At 34.6% G+C, this 16,473-nt stretch overlaps 1 protein-coding gene across 2 annotated transcripts in view; it reads left to right on the forward strand.

Annotated features, from left to right (window-relative positions):
- LOC149781909 (uncharacterized) overlaps positions 1–16,473 on the forward strand; it is an 80,888-nt gene extending 64,415 nt beyond the window's left edge. The window contains exons 1-4 of one of the 2 annotated variants that reach the window (XM_089936106.1): positions 10,092–10,594; positions 11,216–11,514; positions 12,075–12,182; positions 12,738–16,473. In XM_089936106.1, the coding sequence (XP_089792232.1) occupies positions 11,224–11,514; positions 12,075–12,182; positions 12,738–12,893 (555 nt within the window). In that variant the 5' untranslated portion in view covers positions 10,092–10,594; positions 11,216–11,223 and the 3' untranslated portion in view covers positions 12,894–16,473. Of the gene's footprint in view, positions 1–10,091; positions 10,595–11,215; positions 11,515–12,074; positions 12,183–12,737 lie in introns of those variants that run through there. The other variant, XM_089936105.1, reaches the window with a different exon arrangement.

Here is a 16,473-nt window from a genome sequence, read left to right on the forward strand (position 1 = left end):
TATGTGATATGATTATGTCTGAAGTACGAGAAGATGCATGTTTGTGACTGCATCATATAAGTAGCATTTGTTTTATGTGTGTATGATTTTTCTTGTTTGTAGCTAATGTTGCGGGGTGTTCTTCGTAAAAAAAACCCCATAGAAATGTGTTTTTAATGTTTGTTAGGTTCTCGATATCAATCCAGATTGTTTCGTATTGTTTCTGTACCCAGTAATAATGTACAGGTTTTTATTTTCTTCTTGATTTAAATTTTCATTGTGATATATATAGTTATTGGTCGGTTGTGTAGAATCCGCAAATTTGCACAATCAGAAAAGTTGAGCTTACCTTCGAAATCTTTATCATTTTAAAAAGTTAAAACTGGTTTAAATTTGATGCAGCATCATTCTATTTTATAAAGAATATACAGTCTAGCTAAGGGTGATTTGATGACTGACCTTAAATGTCGACAAGTTTCGTCTGTCAAATTATTAGTGAATCAACAGCTTTGGGACAACATGTATGCTTGTATTAATCAAATTATTTAGACTATTTAGCAATAACGACCTAAAGAGACGCTTTAAGTTCATTGAAACTTTTAACAGAGCATTTGGTTAAAAACGTAGTAGCTAATATGAAGAAATAATAATCTTAGGAACTTGTAGCGAAAATATAGCATTGACGAGAATACGATTCTTTTCGACTGAAAAAGCAGCCTTTGTTAGTCGAAAGGGAGACGGAACAACATGTTTGCGCATGCTTGTTAAACAATCTGATTAAAATATGATCTCCACTGTCCTACGTGAATGAATGTGAAGATCTGGTTCAAATCAGATTGCCGTGTTATTGTTACATAATATGAAGCAATGACCAACGAACTTCTGGTCAACTGCACAAAAGTAACGAGTTATATCACAGGAAATAGATCGTATGGAGAAGAATACAACTTCTCACGTTCTGATTGAAAATGTAACAAATATTTACATTAGACGAGTGAACGTTCTTAATAAAACATTAAATCACATAATGCACACATTTCATATTTTCTGTTTATGTTCTGGGCCAGCTACATAATAAATCGATAATACAGGATGTCGCTTAGGCACGAAAATCGTCTGACTGTGACACTATCGCTGAGTACTTAAAAATGAGCACGCATTCCCCGCTTTGGTACCAATACGTTCTACCACCTCTAAAGTGCATTGTAAATAAGTTCACATGTATTGCTTATGTACCAGTAATGCTGGCTGACAACGCAACAGATGTATTTCTCAGATAGAAGAAAAGAAAGAAAGATAAAAATAAACAGTACCTATCGATAGCCATCCGTTTTACAGACCTTGCCCAGGCTCTTTGTGGAAGTAGATTTTTCTGAGTCACGCAAAAGTTTCATTGAATGGAGCTAAAACAAAATACCCAAACAATAGCGCTCCGAATGTATATGGACGTGTATAACGTTTACTAGACTTCACATCCGAATTATAGCTGTGTCATCCGACGTGGATATTTTAAAATAATTGAATATAGGTACATTTTTGCTTGCTTTGTTTTCTCCCAGGACTGACATCATGTTTGGGGTTTTTTTTGAAGCACTTTGCAAATAACAATAATAATAATAATAATAATAATAATAAAATTATTAATAATAATAATAATAATAATGATAATGATAATAATAATAATAATAGAATTAATAACAATAATGATGATGATGATGATAATGATAATAATAATAATAATATTAGAAATATTAATAATAATAATAATAATAATAATAATGTTATTATTTTGTATTACGTAAATTTACTCGATACCGACAAATATTTGCCATTTTAGGAAAACAACAGGTAACATTAACTTCAAATATTAGGCATATGATATTGACCTGAAGAAATAAATACATTTCAGTAAGTAATATATATATATATATATATATATATATATATATATATATATATATATATATATTATTCGATGTTGACTAGTCAGTAATTGTAACACAGTGTTTTGCTTAAGGGCACTTGTAATTAGTCTGAAGAATGTTACAGTGTGTGAACACTGTAGAGGACGCGAGAACTCAGGAAATCCTGGTAGATGACACCTTTTCAGGCATGGAAGCTGCCAACTGGCTGACTTATTCGAGGATGAAATACAATGGCTCTGCAAATCGTATGACACAAGTATACATCTATCCATCCGTTTATCTCCCAATACACACACACACACACACAGACATACACACATGCATACATACATACATACATGCATACATACATACATACATACATACATGTGCATGAGTAAATGCCGTGTATTTCTGTATCATTATGCCGTCTTATATATCGTTCATTGGGGCCAACGGAAAAACTTTTTAAATTTTATAAGGTACGTCATGGTAATATATTTCAAATGCAGTGCAGTAGAAAAGACACACACACAGACACACACACACACACACACACACACACATATATATATATATATATATATATATATATATATATATATATATATATATATATATATATATATATTGGACTGTATAATGCGTGTTTCATAGGGGGTTTGAGAGTGAGAGGGGGGAGAGAGAATGCACCAGACAGTGGAAAGTGATAACCCCAAATTCTAGACGATGATGAGTAACATTACAAATTTAAATTATGCATGGCGAATTATAATTTTTAGTTCGTCCGTTACCGAGATTTGACCCAGGCCTTGCGGGTTTTAGTACCAACCTGAAGACAGTACTCTCTCTCTCTCTCTCTCTCAAAAATAGTTGAATCATATATCACTATCTTCAAACATCATATTATATTTCGGGCCAGGTGGAACAGATGAGAGACTTGAATCCGTTGCCATGTACTAATGACTATTATATGTTTAATCATCTTTTAATGTTTCATGACATCCTGTTCTATTAATATACTACAAAGCGTTGTTTTATCAATAATAAAACTTTTCCCTGCAGCAGTACTTCCTAAATAAAGTCACATTTAACAAATCATCTACTAAGTATCGCATCCATATGTTCCCCATACAGTTATCTATTGTTGGATGTGTAAATTCTTTGTAAAAATTAAACGATAAAGTACACGTGAACGCTTGCTTGTTAGAGATGCGAAGTCACAAGTTTAAGTAACGTCATCTACTGACATATATATGTGAGGTCATCACTTTTTACGTTCTTCCAATATGTCAGCTGAAATTGGCACACGATAATGACTCATCTGTAGATGATGAGAACCGAGCTATATTCAAACTCCGGCCGAGCCATACCAAAGACTTAAAAAGATCTCTCTACACTGCCACACTGCATACATCATAGCGATAGGACTGAGACAGAAAAATAAACTTACGTTAAATAAATTCAAGTCACACACCAAAATAAATTCACGTACTTATTCATCCAATCATTTATTTGTTCACTCTCCTAAGTATTCATGCTTTAATTACTTCCATGAATTCATTGTGCTGATTTAAGTTTATTTTGGGTACTATTAAAATCTCTCTCTCTCTCTCTCTCTCTCTCTCTCTCTCTCTCTGTGCGTGTGTGTTTTCTCCACTTTTGAGTATTGATTAGAAAATCGTTGGACCATTTCTAGTCAAGTCGAGAAATAACTGGGAAGTAAATGTGGGAATACACATCAGTTTGATTGATTTTTATTTTAAATTACCTTCGTAGATGAACTCACGGTGATGTTCTTCTTATATTATCTGTCATTTTATGAGAGGCTGAACTATAAACAAAGCAACAAACAACGGGATATAGAATCCACTTCCTGATCAGCACCACTGCTTCATTACTCACTGTGCACTGTAGCCAAAAATACACATAGACTATCACATTATAAGGCCCAGATTATAAAGAATAAACCATTAACTTTAAATCCATACCAAAGATGTCCCAATGTAACTTTTACATCGCTACCAACGTGAGAGAGGAAAATTACTCCACAAAGAAACTGGGACTGTATTCGTGGATATAAAACCAGGACTAATGATTGTGGCCCGAGCCCATATAGGGGTTCTTTCTGGATTTGACTGAACAGGACCAAGATGTTTTGCTTGGTTTGAGTGTATGTCGTGGGCATCATGGAAGTATCAATAAATGTGCTATTCGATTATTAGTCGGAGTCAAAATCCAAGAACTGATAATCTTGTATCTCAACCACTGGTAAACTTTTTATCTCAAACACTCGAGTGAGACACCATTATCCGTACTTGTGCTAGAACTCCCTGCACACCAAGTAGTGCATGTAGACTTGCAGCTCAGCCGTTCTAGCGACAAACCAATATCAGTACAAGTACCAGAACAAAAGTGAACGTCAAATGTAAAATCAAACTGTAATAGGACTGTCCCTTTGTAGATTTTACATATTACTGATTTCATATAATCTAACAAATATTTTACGTTCGTAAATTCATAAGTGTGCACAACTCTACATTTTAAGCAATCAGGCATGCAAACGAGGGTGCATTCATAACGATTTCATAGTCTTTTATCCTTTTTAACGTCATCTTTGCAAATATCTCATCCCTGAGAAATTTCGTGTATGATAATAATAATAATAATAATAATAATAATAATAATAATAATTATTATTATTATTATTATTATTATTATTATTATATGCTCATTTTTCCCCCGTTAACTTTACATTGTCAGAATCGTGCAGTATTACCCGCGCTTCAATACACATATAGCATTCACGTCCATAAAGGAACTCCTTTCTATTGTAAACAAACAATGAACGCAGACGCCAGCACTTTTGATTTGTAAACAGATCATGTACACTCGCGTGAGAGACGGTTTACGTTCTGGTTGTTTAAATTTGTTTCTGAATGAACTAAAACAGATGTTTCGTGGACTGCCACATACCAGCTGCTTTGGCACATTCCGCTTTGATACAATGTTACGGATTTAGGCTAGCTGCAGTATATAATAGACGCAAGAAAAGGTCCTTACAAATAACATACAAGTGATAAATCATACTGTCTTCTTTAGCTGGTGATAACTATGGCAAAAAATATACTTACAGTTTTACATCCTGAATTTCCTCAGAATGTACTTTCTTAGTTCTGCAAATCCGAATTACATGAGCCATGGCATAAGTTCTCAATCTTGATTGCACATTTGGAAATTGTACTGTAATTTCGATTATAAGTGCAATTACATCTTCCTTACTGCACTCAAAATGAAATAAGCATTAAATTCCAAAGCGTCTTTTTCATAATTGTAATTGAAAGACTTCATATTTTTCCCACATTATGATTTGAAACATTCAATGACAGAAACAAAAACACATTTGCAGATGTCAAAACATTTCTCCCTAGTTTCTTCAATCCCATGTATTGCAAGTGGAATTGTCACATACAAATCCAGTCCATAATCACGAAATTTCGTAGAATCGAAAAAAATACCAAAATCTATTCATTCCAGATCAAATGGAAAAGTTGTTGCAATTCACATTCATTCACAATATGACTCCAAATTTCAATTTTAAGTAGACACGCCATTTCCAGTTCAAATTTATTTGGGCGGAGTTATGTGCACATTGATAATGTTGTTGTTGTGTAATGATGAATATGCGCTTGTGTATTTAGTTTGGAATACGGCATACATTCATTTACGTTGTTTCTTGTAGTGTATTTTGTTTATATAACTAAGCCTTAGGTAGAATTAAAAAAATGGGCATATAATAAAAAGGTTACTGCATTTGTATGGGAAAATATGAACCCGTTTGTCGAATGGATATACTGCACTCCCAAGGTCGTGCAGTATTCCATCCAAAAAACTCGTTCATATTTTCCCATACAAATGCAGTGACCTATAATAATAGTCGTAGTATTCAGCACGATCACCTCGTTATTCAGAAATATTATTTCATCCAACTTTATCAATTTGTACAAAACGTTTTTAATATGAAAAAGCTTGAAGATTGGAGAACTGGAAAAGAAATCTACTTGTAATATTTTCAACTGAGCAGGATCTTCGATGGATATTTTGATTAGGGATAGGTATCTGGTTGTATTGAAATATTCTCTGTCTGGATGTCACACGAAATTAAACCTTATCAATATATCGACCAAAAATAGCTGCTACCATTGCACGTCATTCAGAGAGAGAGAGAGAGAGAGAGAGAGAGAGAGAGAGACTGTCACTCCGATCGGCTACTATGAGCTCTACTGACATTTTGACTTTTTCAGCAACATAATTTTATTTGCCACGAATTTTTGAATGCTCACATAACTAATTATCGCACCATTTTCTATCAAGGTTTTACTATTTTGCTAAATAGGTACATGAGTGAAAAATAATCGCTCGGGAAAATAACCAGAATATCCCAAAACCCCATTTTTTTTCTTTTATTTCTGTCCCACACTATCTTGTGTATTGTGTCTGTTCGGTTGTTGTCTTTTTTCGAGAAAGAAAGTAGGTCACCTGTACAAAGTAACCCTACAACCGTTTCGGCCGAATACACATACTAAAACCTTAGAAAACAGAGTGAGTGTGATATGGATTTTTAACGTAGCTTTTAACAATTTTTCAGTCATATCGCTACGATGTCTGCAGTGTGACAGTTTATAGTGATGTCTAGCACTGGGGCATCATGCCGCATACATGTTGCATGGTGTCCCACCCATTCACATTATCCTGACACCAGGCCGATCAGTCCTAACACTAACCTCTTAATGCTGAGGGCCAAACGAGACAGCTGTTAGTACCATTTTTGTAAGTCTTTGGTATGACTCGGCCGGGGATCGAACCCACGACCTCCCGCAACCGAGACGGACGCTCTAACCACTAGGCCACCGGAGCGGTAGAAAACAGAATGTATGTTTGAAATTCGAGACATCCTTAACCAGGTGATCAAATTTGCCGCAAGCTAAAACACACACACACACACACACACACACACATATATATATATATATATATATATATATATATATATATATATATATATATATATATATATATATATATATATATATATATATATATATATAGTGCTAAATAATGAGAGAGAGAGAGAGAGAGATGGTAAACTCAAAGTTCGTACCTTGTTTAAAAAGGACCTGATAGATAGATATAAGACATTAATAATTTTTCACGAAAGGACATTTGTTGCCATTGTTGCATCATCTTGGTTCCTTAAGTCCTTGTCCGAAGGTTAAAATAAACCAAGTCATGCTTAGAAAAGTATATAATAGCCATTCGATCACGCCTAAAGTACAGGGCAATTGAGACAAAGACGGTAAAAAGATTACGTAAATCTGCGAGATAGTATTACAGATGATCTAAAATAGTTGTGGATAAAATAGAACTAGAAATGCAAATTAGCCATTATATTTGGCATTGGAATGAAAACAAACTAGAGAATTAAAGACAGAAAATCAAACTGCATTTTTTCCTCTCAAAATGTATAACTTAACAGACAAATAAACTGTACATTTATTTTCGAAGCATTTGAAACGAATGTTGAACGAGACAAATGTCATTTAACTGTTGGTACCACTGTCAACGTAGGTACACCGCGTAAACACTTAATTATCTACAAGTAACTAACACGATCAAAGTAGATAATCGCGTAAGCTCTTCAATGTCTACAAGACATTTTCTCTTTGACATAATAATTCGCAAACAGATTGTCCAACAGTGTAATACAATAGACTGTGGACTCTCATGGTGTTGTTAATATTATAATCTTTCACCGAACTTCATCCTTGGCAGGGGCCCCGAGTGACCGAGTGGTCTAAAGCGCTCACCGTTCCGTCTCACCTCTTTCTGCGTGGGTTCGAGTCCAAGGCTCGGCTAGCGTGGGTACATGGGAAAGCCTGCCAGTAGCTTCTCGTAGGTCGGTGGTTCCTTCCTGGGTTTTCCAGGGTTCTTCCTCCACCTGTTATACTGACCGCCATGTATAGCCTATCTTGTGCTGACAAATGGCGTTAAACACTAGAACAACAACAACATCATCTTTGGATATGTTATTGGTTATAATACGCGCTTATCCCCTCCCCATCCCTCTCTTCTCTATCTCTCTCTCTCTCACTCACTCTCTCGATCGATCGATCGTTCGACCATTCACCTCCAGCAGAGGAGACATGTAGTTACTCTCTAAGATTTGCTCCAGTTCATGGTTATTAAGGAAATACCATAGGGAATGAATCTATCATGTACAGCCCCGTTTCATACAAAAATGTTCTGCTAGTTTGTGCAAAATATGGAACTGTGGTAGTTGGGAGGCAGGCTGGGCATCTGAACAGAGGGTAGGGACTAGAGCTATAGAATATAGACTAAGGGGAAGGCCGATACCCAATCTAGGTGTTATACACAAATGAAATATAACTGTTCGATGATGACCAACCAAATATAGTATTAAACATTTCCTTAAATGTAAAGAAAAGCCAACTTCAGTGACACATCACATTTGTTGCACTAATGAAAGCGTTGTTAGACGTTAAACCCCATTTTAAGAACTTTACATTTCCGAATTTAGTACAACCTCCGTAAATCTTGAAACAAGATACGAGTATTGAAATGACCCTAACTGACCTGACAAAATGAAATAATCAATTTCCGTTTTCATCTTTCTCCATTAATACGATTGACATGAATGAATAATAAGGACGATGAGAAAGGATCTGATAAGAACCATAATTACGGCAATAATGAGTTGATCCCTCTCTTTCAATGGGATGACTATAACTTCCCTTCTATTCCTACACCCCCTTCAACCCCACCCCCACCCCCCAAATAAAGCTAGTATGACATAAAATACTGATGACTGTGAGGCTGTTGACTTGCAAAGCATCATATTAAATCGTAGGTTAATAAAAATAATTTATTCACTTTTTTCGGTTTCAATATGTTTTATTGCGTAAAAATGTGTATTCATTGGTGTGTTTTCAATAATTTACCGATGTAAGTACGGTCGTTTCAACACGTATATATTAAGTATGGCCAGCTATATACTATCTAAGTTTTGTTTCCAATGATTGTAGTGGACGACATTGTCAGTTCTAAGCAAAGTGAAGATATACAAAAAGGCGAGCATCATTGATGATTAATTACACGTTGATGTGATGAAATGCAGTATATCAAATACTCTTTTAATTTCTATTCCTCAAAACTCCTACATTCTGTCCGTGTTTGAATCTTTCGAGATGGCATGATACAAGCAATATCGTCATTTCGACTCTGTTTGTATCTTTCAAGATGGCGTGATACAAGCATTATCGTCACTTCGACTCTGTGTTTTTATCTTTCGAGATGGCGTGATACAAACAATATCGTCACTTCGACTCTGTGTTTGTATCTTTCGAGATGGCGTGATACAAGCAATATCGTCACTTCCACACTGTGTTTGTATCTTTTGAGATGGCTTGATACAAGCAATATCGTCACTTCGACTCTGTGTTTGAATCTTTTCTTGATGGCGTGATACAAGCAATATCGTCACTTCGACTACAGCATCGTTCAGCATCGGGAGTAAAGCAATCCTGGAATGTACTTAAGAAATATTGTTTTAAATCTAAAATGTTCCAAAAGTTGTATTTTATTTAATACAAGAGGTGCCACAGAGTGTTCATTTTTAAATAACACTTCACTGTATATCAACAAGGGTATTATTGAAAACATTGTTAAAAGCATATCTGTACCAGTTCGCACACTTCAGATGAAGAAGAATAAAATTACATATTTGCGACGTAAATGAAGGCTAGACTACAAAAGAGAAATGTTAAATCCGTAAAAGGATCAATAACTTTTAAGCAACAAAGGGATCTCGAATCCATGCAAGAATGACATATTGAGTTCGAAAGGAAATATCTTCGTAGACACGCAGTTATTTGTTCTTATTTTTATATTTTTCTTTTCTTTAAACCTTTTCGAAAGTCTGGATACGTTTTCTGTGATAAATATTATGTGTGTGCCTTTGTTACAAAACAATTTACGTTGTATATATATATATATATATATATATATATATATATATATATATATATATATATATATATATATCGAACTGGAAGAAAAGACAAGGAGAAAAGTTTGATTGAATAACGTCTTTCCGAAATGTACAGAATATGTAAGATAAACGCAAAATTATCATATATATATATATATATATATATATATATATATATATATATATATATATATATATATATATATATATATATATGCTGAATCACGCTGCCTGGCTATAGCCTTCCAACAATTTACATGGGTAAAACAATTATGGCAATTACGACACAGAACTCCTTCGACAAATGACTTTATCCATTCAATAGTGTGTACCTTTCTCGTTTCTTGCGAGAAAAAAGTCCTAAATAAATGATAGTCTTTGCCTATTTGAGATGTAAGAGATACCCGCCATCTCCTTTTTAAACCTGTTTTTGCGTAGTAACTCCTGACGCGATAATTGTTGATACCTATTTTTGGGTATGTGATAGTGAAGTCAATTAACGTAACGATCTAAATTTAGGTCACGCATGTTATAAAATGAACAGGTAGGTTCAGTTATGTTCAGTCAGTACTTTGCAACAGTGTTCGGCACGTGTGGTTTGTCAGCAAAATCCTATGAGATATGAACTGGACAGAGTGTCTATGTAAAATATGCGAATATGACAATGATATTTATTAATTTGGATGATCACTTTGTAATAACAAATTCGAATGCTTCCTAATAACATTTTCCAACAGCAGAGCGTTTATAGAAAAGAGCACAAATAGAGAAACAGATATATAGACAGAGTATACGCTATGAACATTGCAGGACCGTTTTAAATATGTGTGTTTCCAATGTCTGTGAGAATATTTAGACCCAAGCTGCCGCCCCGCCCCCCCCCCCCCCCGAAAAAAAGGTTTATTCGTCGCTCTTTCTGCCTTTTTTCATCGAGTCGAACAACCGTCTGCAGATAAGATTACTTCTAAAGGTTATAGTTCAGCACAAATAAAATATTTTTTCCAAATAACTTTTTAAAAAATAGCTATTAACAATGGCGCGAGTTTGAAAAATATACGTGTTATTTAATATCGGTACAGTTTCCATCCAAGGTAATAAAGTAGACCTAGAGAGATTTTGTAGATGCGTGTGTGTGGGCGGTGTGAGCGTGAGAGAGGAAAAGATGGAAAACTAGTAGTACTAGTGGTAGTAGTGGTAGAAGTAGTTTTTTCGAATTGGTCGATTAATGCATGGATTGAAATGTATAATATTTTATTTATTTCAGCCTGAATCATGTACGAAAGATCTAATTCCCTTGTCAATGTGACCCTTTATATGGAGAGTGGGCTAGACAGCAGGACATCGGCAGCAAACGCACTGCCCATAACACTGCACGAATTCCCCATGTTTACGGGATTCAGTAATATTGACCCCATTCTAAGTCTCGCAGCTGTGAAGGCGATTGAAAACAACGACATGATACCAATAATAAAGGAGGAATTAAAAAACAGAATTCAGTTCAAGAGGATGGCAGAGGGAAAGGAAGAACTGATGGTTGACTTTATTGAAAAACCAAAAGCTGAGGTATCGTCACTTTAGTGCAATGTTAATGTCAATATACCATTTCTGATTTAAATAATCTAGTGATGTTAATTCTTGCATGGAATTTTATTTTATCTTTCCTTCTTTTTCAGCCTTTAGCTAGAAATAATCACTGAATTTACTCATTTAATGACCGTTTAAATGTTCGACATCAATGTCCAATTTAAACCATGAAACTAAATCAACAGCTCCTCTCTTGTAGTCCGGTAAAACCACTGATAACGCAATCTGAAATTTTCAAATAACTATAGAGGCAACATATCTAAAATGCCTGCAAGCTATTCTTATGGTTTCATCTTAGATGAAATTACAACATTAGTACGTGATATATATTCGGTCATAACAATTAGGTTTTTCACTTATGTCGGGAGTTTATGACTCAAATGTCAGTTTTCTCCATCTTTGTCAGAGTTGTCAACCATAGTTTAGAGATCCCAGTAAACTGAATGGTGAAAGGACAAGTTTGCCCATGCAATGTCTGCAGATATAAATATATTATTATTATTATTATTATTATTATTATTATTATTATTATTATTAAGTTGTCAGCCGAAGAAAAGGCGAAGGTTGAAAGGAGACGAGAACAGAACAGAATGGCAGCAAGAAGATTCCGGGAAAAGCAGAATACACGGGGAACAAAACTGCAGAAGGTAAGCTAATATATCAAAGAGAAAATAGATGCGGGAGACAGAGATTTTTCTGATAGAATCTGTGGTGGACATGACATCAAAGAAAAGACAGGTAACATAAACTTGAATCTGAACAGGATCCATTTTTTGGAAGAGAAAAATTAGCGGAAACATTGCGGTCGGCTGTACAGGATGATACAAGTCTCTGCATTACGTAGGGACATCTCTCGATATAAAACTGCTTCAAATGTAAGTTTGTGGCTGTACAAAAGATTCCGAATGGGTGATTTAAAATTATCGGAACATTTTTAAAGTATTATGTTGGAGTGCATAAGGTGATATTAACCCAAATCAATATTGGAAAAACAATAAACATAACGAAAACAAACTCATAATAATGATCTCCCTCTAGGGTACAGATGTCCAGACAAATACTAGTGGCTATAATCGTGTAATCCTGTTGTGTTTGAATCTATCAGCGATTATATATATATATATATATATATATATATATATATATATATATATATATATATATATATATATATATATATATATATATATACTTCGTTTCAGAAAACACAAAACCTCGAGTCTCACAATACATCCTTGAGAAATCAGATACGAGAGCTAAGGAGAGAAAGGGAAATTCTTCAGAGTCAACTACAGGGGCATCTTTCCGTTTGTCCTTACGTCACGGGCCAAAATATGCAGATGAGCTTTCCATCTTGACATTTGCAGAAGCGGATTTACAAGGGTGGAGGGATCCTTAGTGGGCTAAAACGTTCCGGACCAGTTCATATTTTTTAATTATATAATCATTATATAATCGGCTCAACTCGGTCTGTATTCACTTCCAATTTAATTTAGCATTCTGACAATTAGTTCATCTGGATCAGTCGATGCGTAGACATTAACAGATTATAAAAGTTGATGTTAATGTCGTAACAAAGAAAATTCTAGGTTTTATGTTTTATTTTTACTATCAGGTACCAGTATTACAAAACGGAATGAAGTATCATCATGAATTATGTCCTTCATCGGATGGGGATGCTGTGGCCGAGTGGTCTAAAGAACTCGGCTTTACCAATCATCTCACAACTGTTTGTTTAGGTTCGCTGTCTCGGATTCGGCCAGTGTAAATATGTGAGAAACCTGCCGGCAGCATCTCGTGGATCGGTGGTTCGTATCTGGGGTTTTTTCCTGGTTCTTCCTGGAGCGATTTTACTGGCCGCCATATATAGCCCAGCATGTGCTGAAATATGACGTTAAACCGCAATACAACAATATCATTCATCCGTTAACTTAGCAAGGAGAAGTATTACAAGGTTGAATGCGTACAGTATAAACATCCACTTAAACTTTGACTTCGACATGCTATTTGAGTTGGATAGAATCTCTGTTTAATTCACCACGTTGAGCAAACTTAATACATGTAGTTAAACAATAACTGTAACTTGATACAGGGAAGTCTCCACTAGGTTATTATGACTCTCTTGGCATATTAATGAACATGCCATACGAATATCTATCTCTTGCCAGCGCATTTAAGGAGGGTTTGATTCAAAGAGTAATTCATCGATGGAAACAGATCTGACAATCTAGTAGCTGTATCAACAAGAATTGATCTATCGTAGGATGGTTTCCATAAGGAATGCATCTCTGTGGAAACAATCTTATGTCGCATATGCCTTACCACGAAATTAACTTTCATATTTTCTGCTCAGTATAGTGAATAAAGCATATGTATCTTAAGTCTGCGTGCAACACTGGTGGATATCATCAAACCGGCCTAAATACGTTCTGCCTATTTTTTGGATGGTAACTTCTTTGTACTCTGACTGAACACTTCCCAGCGATGTGTTTAGAACGCCAACTACATGAAAAGGCCCAGTATCGATATTTGGCTGGGAACATAGATTCAAAGATTCATCTGAACAGAGATTTGTGGTCTAATGAATAAATACTTGAATTGATGAATTGAAACTCACATCAAAGGGTTAAAATACATTGAGACAAGGGTTATTTCTACTTCAAGGCCTTAACATACATTCAAGCAATGGTCATTTCTCCTTCAAAACCTTAAATACATTGAGACAATGGTCATTTCTGTCTCAATACGTCAAAATGTATTAAGACAATTGTCATTTCTGCTTCAAGGCCTTAAAATACCTTGAGACAAGGGTTATTTCCGCTTCAAAGCCTTACACTACATTGAGACAAGGGTTATTTCTGCTTCAAAGCGTTACACTACATTGAGACAAGGGTTACTTATCCTTCAAGTCCTTAAATACGTTGAGACAATAGTTATTTCTGCTTCAAGGCCTTAAAATTCATTGGTACAAGGGTTATTTCTGCTTCAATGCCTTAAAATTCATTGGGACAAGGGCTATTTCTGCTTCAAAACGATCTGAAGCAGAGCGAGCCATATTATTTGCATTTCTTGCATAGTATGTTCTAAAAACGATAATTTAAAAAAGGGACTAATATGACTTGGCACGCAGCACTCGACAATTTAGCGGACATGGCAAAGCAGTTTTAAAACTAAGCAATGGCTGCTTTAGATTAAGATACCGTGTTAGATTACGTTCAATGCAACATGTTATAATTTCTTGCTAAATAAAAGTAGGTATTCTCTTTTTTATTTTTCTTTTATGATACACAAAATCCTTACATTTTCTGTATACACATTCTCTCTTCATTTCCCAACTTTTATAAGAGACAAAATTGATGTGGCAGAGCAAAGTTTTTAACTTAAGTGTGTTATATTGGAAGATCGAGGTCCAGGTGTCGAGCCGTAATTTAACTGGTCATTTTATGTTTGATACGGCCCTGTGTGAGATGGTACTGACAAAGTATTACACGATGACGCGATACATTTTATTTGAACTTTGAATTGTTCCTCTTTCGTTCGTATCACCTGAAATAAATGTGATATTTGAGAATTCTTAACATAAACATTACAGTTTTTCTGTGGAAGATAATGTGTGTATTACATGACTTTAAAAAGTCGCTGTTCAATTATTTTATTTCATATTTCATGATTTGAAATTGGTATAAGTTTGCATTGCACAGTAAAACATTGACTTCGTTTTGACTATTTATATAGTACATTAAACTCTCAGGAAAATATTCTTTAATGAACCCTTTAATTTTCTGGTGTCTGTAGTATTATAGTAACATTCTGATGTCTGTAGTATTCAGGTGTCTAATAATCTGGTGTCTGTAGTATTCAGCTGTCTGTAGTATTCAGGCGTCTGTAATATTCATGTGTCTGTATTATTCTGGTGTCTGTGTAGTATTATAGTAATATGATTGTGTATGTGTCGTATTCTTGTAACATTCTGGTGTCTGTAGTATTCAGGTTTCTGTAGTATTCAGGTGTCTGTAGTATTCAGGTGTATGTGTAGTACTATAGTAATATGATTGTGTGTGTGTCGTATTCTGGTATCATTCTGGTGTCTGTGTAGCATTCTAGTTTCATGCAATACATTGTATGTGACATGAAGACCGAGATCACAATGTTTCTGCTGTTTCTTTTTAAATCTATGTAAGATTTCTGTGGTATATGTGAAAATGAAATGAACTGGTATTTTTTCGGTTTGTATATAAAGGTAAGTTTACTTTAAAATGGATGTTCTGGTGACCTCCATAATTTTGTAACGTTTCCAATTATATTGTACACTATTTATAATTTTATCAACTTGGTGTGATTCTACCATACTGTTTTCTTAAGATAAAGCAGTTAATTTTTCAAAAGAAATTTTAATGTACATTCACGTGTGGTCACAAATGTTGGCAGACACAACATATGCAATTTTACTATTGTCAATCATTAGAGATCCCCAAGAACTAAGACGCCAATAATGTTAATGATCCACATCCAGAAGTCGATTGTCTTCTTTATCTCTCTTGATAGTTAAGCTCTGTGTAGGAGTACCAACTGCCTGAAATATGACTTTAATTACCTTTGTGTAGTATACAAGTACTGCTTGAAAGGGGACCTTACTTACCTTTGTGTAGTATACAAGTACTAGTCCTATTTATGTCGATAAGTTATACAGTTAATTCATATTACAAATCACATAAGTCAATAATCCTTTATTAATGTTGTATTTGGCAAATAGCCAATTTGTTGTTTAACGTCGACTATTATTCAATGCAATGTTATGTTTGTTTACATTCTAATTTAACATTGTTAAGCAGTTAATTCTTAAATGCAGTGTGACATGATCTAGTTTCATTTTCTTTGCTAGTTTTACAAATCATTTTCCACTATTGTTATACTTATATTAAACTTTTTAAAAACTGG

The sequence above is a fragment of the Sinohyriopsis cumingii genome, chromosome 15, assembly GCF_028554795.1.
Source record: "Sinohyriopsis cumingii isolate HCF-2022 chromosome 15, ASM2855479v2, whole genome shotgun sequence".
NCBI lineage: Eukaryota > Metazoa > Mollusca > Bivalvia > Unionida > Unionidae > Sinohyriopsis > Sinohyriopsis cumingii.